Source organism: Nelumbo nucifera, chromosome 3 (assembly GCF_055504915.1).
Source record: "Nelumbo nucifera cultivar China Antique chromosome 3, China Antique-T2T, whole genome shotgun sequence".
Classification (NCBI taxonomy): domain Eukaryota; kingdom Viridiplantae; phylum Streptophyta; class Magnoliopsida; order Proteales; family Nelumbonaceae; genus Nelumbo; species Nelumbo nucifera.
In genome coordinates, this window is record NC_142651.1 from 41,095,328 (window position 1) to 41,110,139 (window position 14,812).

At 36.9% G+C, this 14,812-nt stretch overlaps 1 protein-coding gene across 1 annotated transcript; it reads right to left on the reverse strand.

The window, feature by feature from the left end:
• Positions 1 to 972: 972 nt before the first annotated feature.
• LOC104604093 (NADPH HC-toxin reductase 1-like) lies at positions 973 to 14,292 on the reverse strand. The gene is made up of 6 exons (XM_010268322.2): positions 14,277 to 14,292; positions 10,251 to 10,472; positions 10,003 to 10,172; positions 2,211 to 2,423; positions 1,350 to 1,729; positions 973 to 1,250 (listed from the first exon to the last, which is right to left on the reverse strand). Exons 1-6 carry the CDS (start codon positions 14,290 to 14,292, stop codon positions 1,109 to 1,111), a joined length of 1,143 nt encoding a protein of 380 aa, XP_010266624.1. The 3' UTR covers positions 973 to 1,108.
• Positions 14,293 to 14,812: the final 520 nt, after the last annotated feature.

Consider the following 14,812-nt stretch of genomic DNA (forward strand, 5'->3'; position numbering starts at 1 on the left):
AGCATGCCCAACATGCACCCTAAATCCCACCGAGTTCGGATCTCCTACCCACGGGAATCCTGTCCATGTCTACCCACAACACACTATCCCCCATGAATTGGGAACATCTCCCCCTACATAATACTATGCAGAGGATAAGATATTCTCCATATATGGCTGCGATAAATATGAACAGAATTTGTATGAGCAGGAGATCTGGATTCACATCCCATACCCTCCATGAATTAGGAACATTTGTCATACTTTTCTTGATGAGATGTTTTGAATTCACAAGGGAGATAAACTGTGGGGCACGCTCTCTAGAGAGCCCATGCCCATGCCCATCCGAGCTTGGCACCACATATGGGCTGAAGTGAATTTTGAATTCATGGGAAGAGTTCAGATTGGCCCCCACAAAGCGCACCTCACATGGGGAGATGTTCTCATGCTGTCATGCATGGAAACATAGAGCCCATCCAAACTTGGCACTGCATATGAACTGGAGTAAATTCTGAAATCTGAATGATGGGAAGAGTTTGGATGGGCTCCTCAGTCCTCCCAAAGCTGCACCCCTACATGGGCAGACGTTTTCATGCATTGGGAACATATTCCATGCTTGTCATGGGAAAACATTCCCAATTTATGGGGGATATGAATTTCTGGACAGAGCATGCCTCACATCAATCTCACAGCAAGTTTTAGTCGTGCATTGGAAAGTGGAAACATCTCTCCATGAATAAAAATTTACAATCTTGAAGATGTTTCAGATATATGGCTGGAACGTGCTATGAGGTCGATGTGAGGCATTCTCTATGAGGAGCAGATCTGAACTCTATGAGAGCCCATTCCATCTATGTGGTTCTACGTCCTAACAACAGTGGACCAGGTCAGTATCAATGTTTTCGAACCGCTATTGATCCAAACAGTTGAACTATCTGACCCGAAAACTATTCAAACAACCGATTCCATTTTACTCCAAACCCGATCCCTGAATTAAGGGTAACTGAAAAAAATGTAAAGCATTAATTAAGTACCATCCGTTTTGTCTAACTGTCTTATATCTCTATCAAACGCCAATCAACGCTTGGTAACAGAGAAGAGACAGAAACATGGGACATAGAAACAATCATTAATTGAGAATGCCCATCCTCCTTCCGCACTGCAGACTCTCTTCTAATATCTTCCTTGTATCATATTTATACTCAAATCCAATATCAATCAGTTTTGTAGAACCGAACCTGATACCTCCTCTCTCCGGTCCTTCCATAAATCTGAAATGGAATTCCACAGCAATCTAATTAGCTTGAGAAACGAGAAAGCATAGACCTGAGAGAACGATAAAAATTAAAGGATATGGAATAAGGTCTTACTCTCTTTGAACACTTAGTTGGGGATTGATTTCCCGGTAGAGATTGGCCATCTCTGCAATTGTAAGGCAGCCGGTTGCACATAAAAACCTACCTTGGATTGAGGGTTCATTGATGCAGAAGATGTGTGCTTCACAGACATCATCAACGTGTACTATGGGAACCGAACCCAACAATTCATGTAAAAATAAAAGGGTATTGAATTCATCCAAGTTGCCTGTGAGTTGTGAGATGAGTACTCCAACGCTCACAGGTATGTAAGAAAGAAGTGTTTCTCCTCCAACCAGGCCGCAGGGAAGAGTTACAACTTCCAATCCATCGCTGCTCTTGTCAATATAGCTCAATGCCTCCTTTTCTGCTAGTGTTTTGGAATGTGTATATGCCTACAAACATCACCACTAATCATCCATCAATTACCAATTTTAAGACATTGAAGGCTTCCTTCATTTTACGGTATGTTATATATCTAGGTTATCGGGGTAAATGTATATAATGACATTTTTAGCGACAAAAAAATTATTATTAAAGGGGGCAATTTTGTCCTATTCAAGTTTTGACAACTTCACTCTAAGTGAAAAAAGTTGTTTATCCACTGCGAGATGGGTATCATCATTTACCCATAATATCTAGGAAAAATAAATTTCCTGTAGACCTCACATAAATCTGAAAAAAAAACATGAGGCTTTTTGCTAATAAGAATCAAAATCCTATTGACTAATTTTCCCCTCACAAAATCCAAAAAGCTAACAGATTGACCTAAAGTGAACCAGTATCCTTTTTAATGTATGTGAGAGGAGAGTTTGGCTTTCACAGAACAATCCTCATGTGTTAAAAGAAATACAGTCAGGCCAGGAGTGAACTCACCAGTGTAAAGTCGTTGCAATATGCAAATGAGAGATTGGAAGGAGTCCAGCAGGACTCATCGATGCAGCATTTGAAGCCGGTACTATCCTCTTTCAATGGTGATGCAGCCATTACAGAAGCAGTGTAGATGAGACGCCTCACTGTTCCTGATCTTACGCAGGAATCCATGATGGCCTTCACCCCAGCCACGGCTGCTTCTGAGGTATGTTTGTACTGTTTCAACAAGTTTTAAAATATTGTGCAAAAATGTGGTCGTGAATCCATTGGTAATAAGAAACTAAGAAAATTATATAGAAAATAAAACAAAAAAGCACAAGATTTGGTTGGGCAACCTATCCATGTTCATGGGTGTGCAATTCAAGATATGCCCCAAGCATTATATAATTTTAAAAGAAGACAAGTGGGTTTAAATTTGAAATCATAAATGGGCTTCTGATAATCATTTTGATTAGTGGGTTTTTAATAGCTACTTTGTTAGTGGGTTTTAATTAGAGGTGTAAATCGGGTTGGGTCGCCTGCAGCCTGGCACGATTTTGGACCGGCTTGGCCGGACTCGGTATGACGGCTAACAGGCCGTGCCAAGCCCGGTATGGAGGTCCATGCTGTGCTGCACACGGCACGACACGAAGCACGGCCCGCGAGGCCCGTAACGGGCCGCGCTCAGCCCGCTTGGGAATATAGCCGTTGGGCCCCCCTCCCAAAGGGGCCCAATGGCTAGTTTCAGCTTTTGGGGGGGTTTACAGAAATACCCCCCAACAGCTATAAACAACCATATTAGGGAGGTATTTCTATATTTTGCTTATGGGAGGTTGAAAAAATGACATAAATGCCCCCCAACAGCTATAAGTAACTTCATAATGACCAAAATACCCCTCCCAACAACTAAACAACAGATAGTTTTTTGGGTATTTTGGGCAATTGAATTATGTTCAATTCCTATAAATAGCCCTGTCCTCCACCATTCTCATCACACCAATTCAACAATTCTCTTAATTCTCTCTCTCTCTCTCTCTCTCTCTCATACTCATACATTCTCAATTATCTGCAATCTGAGAAATTCTAATTAGTTGATTGTCTGATTCTGCATTTCCAATTCTCAAGTCTCAACTTTATCGAAGTTTCGACTTTCAACAAGAAGAAGGCTTGCTCAACCAGCTCAAGTATCTCAATGCGAGAGGCTTGAACGTTGAAATGCTTCAACCATTGAAATCAAGTTAGGATTTTGAACCGGCAATCCGGGTAAGTCGAATTAGATTAATTTTTATATTTTTAGAATTAAAAAAAAATGACTGACCCTTCTCAAAACCGATTCCCCAACATGTTTACCATGGATGACATTCAATCGCATCACAATAGTATTAGTGTTAGCACTGATGTGTTTGATGATGATGGAAGTGGAACTCTCACCCCTAGTAGTAGTAGTACTATGGGAGAAAATAGGGCTTCTAAGTTGAGTAGCCCAGTTTGGAAAATTTTCAAAGTAGATGATATTGAGGGGAGGGGGAAAAGGGTCGTTTGCCAAAAATGTAGGAAAGACTTTAGTTATTGTAGCAAAGGTGGTACGGGTCATTTGAGCAAACATCTGCTCACACATGAGTGAGAGGAAAATGAAGGGAGAGAAACAATGCAAACACAGATTGGGAGGGGGACTAGTTTTGGTACTTTTAGATATTCACAAGAAAAAATGAGACAAGAACTTGCTAAGTATATTGTACATGCAGAACAACCATTTATGTTAGTTGAAGATCCAAATCTAGAAAACTGGTTGTGTAGTTCTGTAAACTCACAATATAAAAAAGTTTCTAGGAATACTATAAGAACTGATGCTTTAAAAATTTTTTATTCATATAAATAAAATTTAATTTCTTTATTAGCAAATCTTAATTCTAAAGTTGCAATTACTTCGGATTTTTGGACATCCAAATTTAATATTAGTTATATTTGTGTTACCGGCCATTTCATTGATAAAAATTGACTTTTGAATAAAAGAATTTTAAGTTTTACTAGGCTTGAATGACCACATAGTGGCCTAGCTATTTCTGCAAGTATTTTAAATACTTTGCATGCTTATGAAATAGTGGCCTAGATATTACTTCTGTTAGTTTTGATAATGCTAGCAATAATGATATAAACATTTTATATTAGATGTAAAGCATAGGTGGAATTCTACCTATGCTATATTAGAAAGTTGTATATCTTATAAACAAATTCTTTCTGATTTTTATAATTCAAAAATGCATAATGATATGATATTTGAGGAAGACTGGGAAATGACAGTCTGTATAAAAGATTTTTTAAAACATTTTTATAATGTAACAAATGAATTATCTGAAATTTATTATCCAACTAGTTGTAATTTACCATATCAATTAATGGTAATTAGTGATTGTTTTGCCAAATATAGAAATAATCCACAATTTCAAGGTATTGTTGAAATTATGGAAAATAAATTTAAAAAATACTGGGAGAACATTTCTCCCCTTTATAGAAATAATCCACAATTTCAATGTATTGTTGAAATTATGGAAAATAAATTTAAAAAATACTGGGAGAACATTTCTCCCCTTTATTGTTTAGCTACAATATTAGACCCTAGGATTAGGAAAGATGGCTAAGATATTTTACTTAATAATTTATTATTTGAATTGTACAGTTTGTATGAATCTAAAGTTGTAGGATGTTCTTCTTCTTCTTCTTCTCCTTCTGACTTTGAGCCCAGTAGTAGAAGAGAAAAGCTTTTTTATTTAATAAGTAGAAGACAAAAATCTGCTAGTTCTACAACAAGTTCATTTATTGAACTTAATTTTTATTTGCGAGTAAATTTTTCTAATTTAGGTGAAGTATCGAATAATTTTGATATTTCAGCCTGGTGAAGTGAACATTCAAAAAATTATTCGGTTTTCGCCGCAATGGCACGTGATCTAGTAACCCTCTGGTGTCTATAGTTCCATCGGAATCTTGTTTTAGTGCAGGTATCAGGGTGCTGGATGACAAAAGAAGCTGCATGAACGATGAGAGCATAGAGATGTGCATCTGCTTCAAGGATTGGCTAGATGCAGAAGATAGATTACAAGACAAGGGAGGGCATGATACAACATCGGACATTTCACCCGAAGTAGATGATGATACAACATCGGACATTTGACTACTTGTAGAATTTTTCATTTTTTCAAATTATTGTAAAATTTTTAAATTTTATTTAATTTATTTGATATATATATATATATATATTTTTTAATTTTTTAAAAATGTAATTTTGTATTTTCAATTTGTAACTATTTTTTATTTTTTATATTTTATTAATTTATTCCATTTTTATATTTCATTCATCCAAGTATGCAATGATACAATCATTGTATTTGTAATTCACTAATTTGTACCATTCAAATTTAAATGAAATAAAATTCATATTTTTCTTCCAATTTGTTATTCCATCATTCTTATTTCAATTTGGTTATTTTTTGTTTCATTTATGTATTAAATAACTTAGACTTCTCATTTCTTAATTTTTTAAATAGTTCCTAATTTCCAAAGTTCATTGGAAAGTTAAATATTTTAGTTTTACAATTTTACTTAGAAAAGAAATCAAAATTAAAAAAAAAAATAGTGTAGCCCGATTCAGCCTAAGCCCAAGGCCTGCCCTGTGACCTAGCCCGGCATGGTCCAAGCCCACGGCACGGCTTGCAGCTCGACCCGACCCAGGCCTACACACCGGCATGACACAGCACGGGCCCGCTTGGGCCTGGGCCGTGCCGGGCCGACCCCCAAATTTTCCATTGGGGAGGATGGCACGGCCCCTAGCGGCACGGTTGAGGAACTCTTGTGCTAGAAACTTAGGGTCCATTGGTTCACAAATAGGACTGGAACCGAAATTAGAATAAAATATCCCTCGAAATCGGAATTACAATCACTTATTCCTAATGCCTGTTTGATTTAATAAGGAAGCGAAATTGGATTATGATTATTGCTGTTTGGTTCATTAGTAGTTGGAATTGAATCAACTAAAAGTTTTCAATTTTGTATTAGTCTATTTATTTATTTATTAATATTTTTTGAATATATATAATTATTATTTTATTAGTACCATTGTTATTATTATTTTATTAGTATTTAATAATTAATATCTTAGTGTTTATCATTAATTTAGGAATATTTTATTAATACATCATTATATTATTACTATTTTAATAATTTTTTATTATTTTATTTTATTAATAATTTATTAATTTATTATTTCTTATTAGCTTATTACTATTCTATTATTTTAAAATTAATTTATCCTATTTTGTCATATTCAAATATTCTCTTGTCAGATTTCCGGATCAGATCGAATTAGATAATAGGATCTAATTGAAAATCAGATCGAATTTGAATCACCCCTATCCGATCCAATCTAAACATATTTATGTTTATATGTATAAATAAATATGTTTAGGGTTAATTACATATATATATCCTCTATATTTGAGAAACTATTTATATATACCCATAACGTTTAAAAACAAATTATATATACCTTCTTCACCTTTCAAATGTTGCTTCCAATCGGTAAAACTTAAAAGGACCAAATTTGTTATGGGCCCGCGAATAGGATCTCATCACGGGTCGGTCCACGAGGAAAACCTCATATTTTCCCTTGTTCCTCCCTTTCCTTGAAGAACCTATCTTGCCGCCCTAAAGGTGATTTGTTCAAGAGACCACCCGAACTCTCCTCACTCTTTTCTTGACTGAAAAACTTAATGCCTTTATTTCAATTCGTAGCTCCTTAAATAGGAGATTACAGATGGAAATTCCTAATTAAACTCAAACTCCAACTTGAACTCAAACTCCTAATTACCTACTCCTAATGGTAACACAACTCTTACTTAAGATAAAGATAAGGATAAGATAAGATAAGGGATAAGGGATAAGGAATGGTGTAGCTGGCGGCGAGTTGGCAGGCAGAGCTGATGTGGTAAGATAAGTGTGAGCCCACCCTGATTAGCTGTCATGTGGGGCCCGTCCTACTGTTGCTATCTGGCGGTGCGCGCATTTCGCAGTGTTGCTGCCGTGAGGAGCGTTCTGCTGTCGTGCGGTGCATGCTGCGCGCTGCCGAGCGGTGCGTGTTGCGCACTACCGGGCGGTGCGTGTTGCGCGTTGCCGGGCAGTGCGTGCTGCATGCTGTTGGGCGGCCCACTGTGCATGCTGCTGCCTATGCCTGCGCCGCAGTGCGCTACCGGGCAGTGTGTCCATAACAAAATTACCCTTACTATTGATTAAAATTTTAAAATATGCCATTCGCTCTTTTCTTTTTTTCTTTTTTTTTCCCTTCTTTTCCTTCATCCTTAGGGCCATGCATTAACATTCCTAATATGAAGCAAATGCGACTGTGAAAATGATCATTTTCAGATGGATGAGAACAAGATTGAAAACAATATCCAGTACAACTGTGCACAGACTGGAGTCGATTGCGGCATGACTGCATGATCACAGCAAATGGGAGCTGTTTCTACCCTAACAACATGGTTTCACCAGAATTCAAATCAGCCCCCCACAGTACATTTTGGTCGTGTATTGGGAACATATCCCAATGATGACATCATCATTTCTGGTATTATTAATTTATCATCATGAGATATTCCCAATACACAGTAGGGGCAATCTTGTGGGGCTGATTCGGTCTCGGTTTCAGACATTCATTGTTATGAATCTCCACTATTGGGCCACTGAGAAGCACACCTGGGGCTGCTAGCAATTTCAACACCGCTACTCTCATCGCTCAATACACTTATCTGTTGGCTACTTGTCTATCCCCTTTGAGAATGGTACCCAACAGAACTATATAACAATCAATTTAAATGAACAAATTAATTTGTTGCTTCTAATCCTAGACGTGTGAAAATTCATTTTCCGATAAAAAAAAAAAGCTTTTTATGAAGCAACGGAGATTAACAATAGAGTGGAACATTATTCCACACTTTTGATACGAGAGCAAATCAGCCCCCCACAAGATTGTCCCCTACAACGTCCCACAGTACATTCCCACCATGTATTGGAAACATTTTCCGATGATGATGTCATTATCGGGAGATGTTCACAATACATGGTGGGAATGTGCTGTGGGATATTGTGGGGGCTGATTTGAACTCCTTTGATGCACAATCACTACAAAACTGAGAAGCTGGCAAACTGAATTTTGTGTAAATATTTTTGCAATTATTTTAGAAAACATGGAAAAGCTATTTGATTTTAGAGATTATTTATCTAAACAAATATATGGACAACCATTTCAGCGAAATGTCTTGTCTGATGACAATATTAAGGGTCCATTTGATACAGTGGAATTTAGAATCAAAATCAGAATCTTTTGGAATCAGAATCGGAATTATTCACACCTATAGTCTGTTTGGTTCAGACAGGAATGGAAATGAAAATAAAAATCAGTAGAAATAGGATTTCATTTCTAAGGAAAGGGCAGAGAATGACCATTCCCTCACATGGGAGAATGTCATTTCAGCAGGAATGAGAATGAGATTCCGATTTTGCCCAACCAAATAATTGGAATCAGAATAGTCCATTCCGATTCCAATTCCAGACCCCCATTCCGGTGACCCAAATGGGCCCTAATTCCAGTTGGACAATGTTGTTTCTAGTAGACAGTAGGACCCTCTGTTTTAGTTTTTTGTCATAGATTTGGGGGTAATAGTGGTATTATGAAAACGTTTGGAGTAAGATATTAATGGTTATAAACGGTGTATAAATAGTTTCTCAAATGTATGAGATCAAATCAACCCTCACAAGATTGCCCCCCATAACGTCCCACAGCACATCCCCACCGTGTATTGGAAACATCTTCCAACGATGACTTCATCATATCTGGTATTATCATCAGGAGGTGTTCCCGGCCAATACACGGTGGGGATGTGCTATGGGACGTTGTGGGGGGCTGATTTGAACTCCAAATGTATAGGGTACATATAAGTAATTAATCCATATATGTATTTATTTGTAAATAATATATATATTATTTATTTATAAATATGTTTATATTTCATTTTTGTAATTTTTTATAATATTTATTTTTTATAAAAATACATGTATATATATATAATGGAAATAGTTGAATAAAATAGTATTATTTTTTCTTTGTGTAAACTGTTATATTTTTTAAGTTTTTAGATTTTAAATACAATCAGATTGAATTTGCATACTGGCACTATTAAGGGATTAATATTCAAATCAGTGTTTGTGAGATCTGATCGGATCTATTAATTATACTGTTGAGTTGGATTCGGATATACCCTGATTTGAATCCGATCCTATCCATTTGCATCCCTAATAAGGTCTGAAATGGCCCCAAAATAAGAATCGAAATCCCATTCCTACTAAATAAACAGTGGGAATCCTAATACAAAATTCTAACTTAAAATTGTATTAATGAATAACTTGGTATAAAAGCACAAGGGTGTCCTGAATTTGTCATTTTTTTTACACCGAAAAGCCACCTGTAATTTTTTTGGGAGTTTTAAATTCAGGTGGGACTCAAATTTACAATTTCGAAAAAACCATGGTCATTTTACTGGTACTGATTTCTAGACTAAAACCATGGAATGACATACAAACAACCTACATAGTCAAACACCCTCTCAGTGCTTAAGAGTGCCCAAATATTGGTGATTTGTATTTGTAAAGCACAAAAAAATCAGCCACAGTTTTTTTTTTATTGTTTTTAACTTACTATTTTTAATCGAGAGATAAACAGTCTAATACATTGAAAAGAAGGGAAAGGAGGAACAAGTATGGAGAGAGATACCGAAGAGCTGTGGGCGATGTGTTGGAAGGGCGTAGCCACATGAAAAACAAACTTGCATCCTCTGATCGCTGATTCAAACTCGTGGGGGTTATAAATGTCGGCCTTGAACAACTTTAATCTAGTGTCTGCATTTAGTAGGCTCTTCAAAAGGCCTACCTTAATTGGGTCATCTGAATCAAATTTATCAAATACATCAATGAATACACATATACACACATATTAAGTACAAGAGAGTAAGAGAGAGAGACCCAAGTTCCTCAGTGTAGCATGAACAGTATATCCTTTCTCTAAGAGCTTCTTTACAAGACAAGACCCGATATATCCTGCACCACCTGTAACACAAACAACATCGTCATTGTTGCCTTTTTTTTTCCATTGAACTTTTCGAGTTTCAAAGCCCCCTTCTTTTTTCTTTGGTCGGGTAGGTAGAGACCGGAGGGTCGGGTTGGAGAGGAGAGGACTGTTAGGGGCTTATAGCCGAGCTACTGTAAGCTCAATGAAGAGGAGCAGACGAACAAGAACAAGAAGAAAAGAAAGAAAAATAAGCGGTTAGGGTTTTTTTTTGTGGACCACACGTAATAGGATGTGGAGACAACATTATCCGGACTTGATGTATTAGTGGGAGTGGCACTCTGATTCATTTGTGGACCATATTCATCCACACACATATGTAGATTGAACCACATTGTGTGGATGAAAACACACTACCCCCTAATAAGGTAGTTGTTTTGCACTATGGATAAAAATATGTAGATTGAACCACATTAAGGTTCAAAGTATCGTTACGTATCGATCAATATGTATCGTTTTGGATCCCTTCCGATATGCCCCTACAATGGGTGTATCGGGGGTCTGACTGGTTCAGGGGATGGAGGGGTCCTAAACTGGCTCCCTTGAACCAGTTTTGAAAAAAAAAAGTAAAACAACAAGTATAAAAAAGCCCAATATGCCCCTCCATATTTTGAACCTTGAACCACACCACACCTCCGTATGTGTTCTACTAGGTTTGTTACATTTCAGTCCACAACATGTGTTATGATTCAATGTATCTTAGTTATGACATGGGTTAGTACACAATATATGACAGTAATGGGAAATTAGGAATGCTTCTCACAAAATCTAGCTAATTTTACAATAGCAGGTGCATAAATTCTTACCAGTGGTGATGATAGTTGTTACAGCGATAGATAACGAGGGTAGGGGTGCAAATGGATCAGATCATGATCCAATTTGATTCGAGATCTGATCAAATTTGGTCGAATTCGGATCACCCTTGTTTAGATTTTCAAGTCGAATAATAGGATCTTATTATAAATCGGATTGGATTCAGATCACCCCTATTTGATCCAAGAAGATCTAATCCGATATATATGTTATATATTTTTATATAAATATATAATTGGTGTGTCCGGAAGCGCATCGTTAAACACTCTAGAACACCAGTTTAAACATTTATAATTTTTATCATTTCTCAAACAACTACTAACGTAGTAAATGGGTGAGAATGGGTCGTATCCACTGGGAAGCAAGTGAAAAATTAATATATACTTAGATCCATACAAGAGAATGCAATCGTGAATGGCAAAAAATACAAAAATAAAATCTATTATTGTTGAAATTAAATGTTTCGAATTTAAACAAGACAATAAATAAAAATCAAAATTTAATAAAGTATGGGAATCAACAAAGGAAATAAAAATAAAAAAAAACGATCCAGAATCCGGATATGGTGGCGGTATCTGCAAATCAGCCAAACATCTTGCAGGAACCCCTCCTGACAAGAATTGGGCGTCCGTCCTTTCTATAACCCTCGAACCCCTCAAGACACCTTAGCCTTGGACCGAACGAATTCAGATCTACAAAACAGAGAAACGAATAAGAATTAAATCTAAAAGATTGCAGAAATAAAAATAACAGAAAAGAAAAGAATGGTTGATCAGATCCAATGATAGTAGTTGCAGAATTGTTGAACAGTTTGCAGGAACCCCTCCTGACAAGAGCTGGGCGTCCTCCCCTTCTACAACCCTTGAACTCCTAAAGAAGCCTTAGACTTGTGAACTGAGTGAATTGACCAACCCCTTCTACAGGGCCCCTAGGGTTCTTTATATAGAGAATGGTGGACACAATTGGGAATAGAGAGAAAGGGTGGTGGCAAATGGGTTTTAGCAAAAATATGGGTGCCCTAGGGTTTAGAATGAAGGGTTATGATGGTTCTAAGGTGATCCTAAGGCTGAGAAGAAAAGGAGAAGGCACTCAATATTATGTAAGGCTGAGATTTAATGGCTAAGGGCTGAATGGTGAAGATTAGAAGTTAGGTGGCTCGTATGGTTGGAATGCTAAAAAGAGAGTGCCCTAGAATGGATGGTGGAGATTAGAAGGGATGGAAGGTGAGGATTTAGCAATTAGGGGCGGTTAGGGTTTGTTAAAAGTGAAAAGAGTGGGTTAAAAGGCACCCTAGGGTTTGCTAATGCGTGGGGAGCATGCTAATACAGGAGGGGCGCCAAACTGGGCTTAGCAACTAGGAGGCTCCCTCCTGCTTTCTGTTTTTCACAAAAACATCCCCTCTCAGCTGGACTTCACACCAGCTTCCCAAAATTTGCATTTCAGCCATGAAAACTCCATAGTTTTTCCTAGAATTTGCACAAAGACCCTCAGAGGCCACAACATTGCATTACTGGGAAAATGGCATATCTTGATTATTCTAAGGCCGAAAATACCCCTGAATTGATGCCCTTAAGGCATCAAAATGCAGAGTTATCAATAAGACATATGTATATGTTATTTATTTATTTATAAATATAGTATTTATATTGTATTTTTGTAAATTTCTTATATTATTTATTTTTTTATAAAAATGTATATATATTGAAAATAATTAAAGAATACTTATATCTTTTGTTTTCTTTATTTAAATTGGTACAATTATTTATTTTTAGTAATTTATTATTTTTTAAAGAAAACAAATCGGATCGGATCATATCCAAATATTCGACTTCTTGATCGGATTTGAATTCAAATCCTTGCCTATCATATCCGATCGGACCGAATCTACAATGAACAATGTCAGATTGGATTCGGATATACCTTGACTCGAATTCAATTTGATTCATTTACATCCCCAACGGCGGGAAATTGTGAACAATGGCGAGCTTCTACTTAGCAACGGATTAGCAGCGACAAGCCTTGTAATGATCAATGAAACCGAATGGTAAAAGGGAAATATTGCACAAAAAAATAAAAACAAAATGACAGTGGAAAATAGAGATGAATCACTTACATACATGGTTTTTAAAGCCGACCCGAATAACGAACTGGTTAGGGGTTTGGTTCTCAGGTCAAACGATCCAACCATTCTAACAAAAAAATAAAAAAATTTAAAAACTAAAAAATGGTCAAAACCGTTGAACGGTTTGAACGGTTCAACCACCTAGGTTAGTGGTTTGTTAACCAAATCAATGTTTTTCTTAGCAAAAATCCAATTTTGGGGAAAAACAGAATTGGTCACCTAACCGGTTCTCGATTTTCCGTTTCGACCATCTGGTTCGGTCTGGTTTTAAAAAACATGCTTACATATGATGGTCCAATGATGCAATGGTGTTTGGAGTAGCAGTAGTGCCCGATGTGAGATAGAGAGGTAGTAGACACGACTTCATAGTGATGAGCCCTAAATGCAACGGTAATATGTTGAGAATAGTGCGAAGCATCGGAAGACACACTATAGAGTAGTGTGAAAAGTATAGAAATAAATTGGAGATAAATTGCCATGGTAGCAATGGACTGTCCACGAGAAATATTTGTGGATGATATTTTGCCTTGTGGTGTAGACCAATCCACGATATACTATGGTTTGGTCTACACAACCAAACTAATAGTTTTGGGGTGGCATGTTTGAAAACGCAATATCTCATGGTGCTTCCACACCACCTAAATCGTTGAAGTGGGAGAGCACGTATTGAAAATGCATATGTCAACATGATCTTACAATCTCTTGTAATCTTGCATTGGGAATATCTCTCCATGAAATAAAGCACATGGGCTTTATCCTAATGGAAGCCGGACTCCACCATGTATAAGATGGGTATCTGATTATGTTGGTAGAGTATTATTAGAACGTATTATGTTAGCAAAAGATGAACGAGTTACACATTAGCTATGGGCAGGAATCCATGCTTAGTTGTGCGAACTTAAATTTAGGGGATGGAAACGGGGTGGGTTCAGGGAGGGTTTTGTAAATTCTAGACTCTACCCACCTCCCTAATTCTCCCAATCCATACCTGTCTCAAAACCCATAACGGGTTGGATTTTGAGAATCCAAACTCTCCACGCACATGAAAGTGCAAAACCCTCCCCGACCTTATCCTCCTTACATTCAAGGGTAGAAGTGGGTTGGGTTTAAAACTTGCATGTAATTTCCTACTATTTCTTGTCATATATAAACAATAAATAAGTAAAATAACACAAATAAACATCAAGATTTCTAATTATTTGATTAAAACATGTAGAAAACACAAACTAATAATTATCCTTCACATAAATTAATTCAAGATATTATTGAATTCAATACCTAGTACATAAAGTTTCTATGCTTTCCAACAATATATGGGTCTGGGAGGTCGGGTTTAGCCTAAAACTGTACCCTACCTGTATCCATACAAATTGCAGAATTTCAAAACCCATACCCGCCCCAAAAACCCATCATTTAAGAAAAAAAACTTGCCAATTAAGCATGTTTCAACCCCCTACCAATATCCAAGAACCGGCTCTAGGTCATGGATCTAGGATTATGATTTGTGTTTGGATCTAGAATCTA

Excerpts from the sequence above, each read along its gene's own strand:
- LOC104604093 (XM_010268322.2), bottom strand. Across the intron at positions 2,424-10,002 it reads ACATCGCCCACAGCTCTTCG|TACAAACATACCTCAGAAGC; the intron begins GTATCTCTCTCC and ends TTGTTGAAACAG. Across the intron at positions 1,730-2,210 it reads ATTGCAACGACTTTACACTG|GCATATACACATTCCAAAAC; the intron begins GTGAGTTCACTC and ends TGATGTTTGTAG.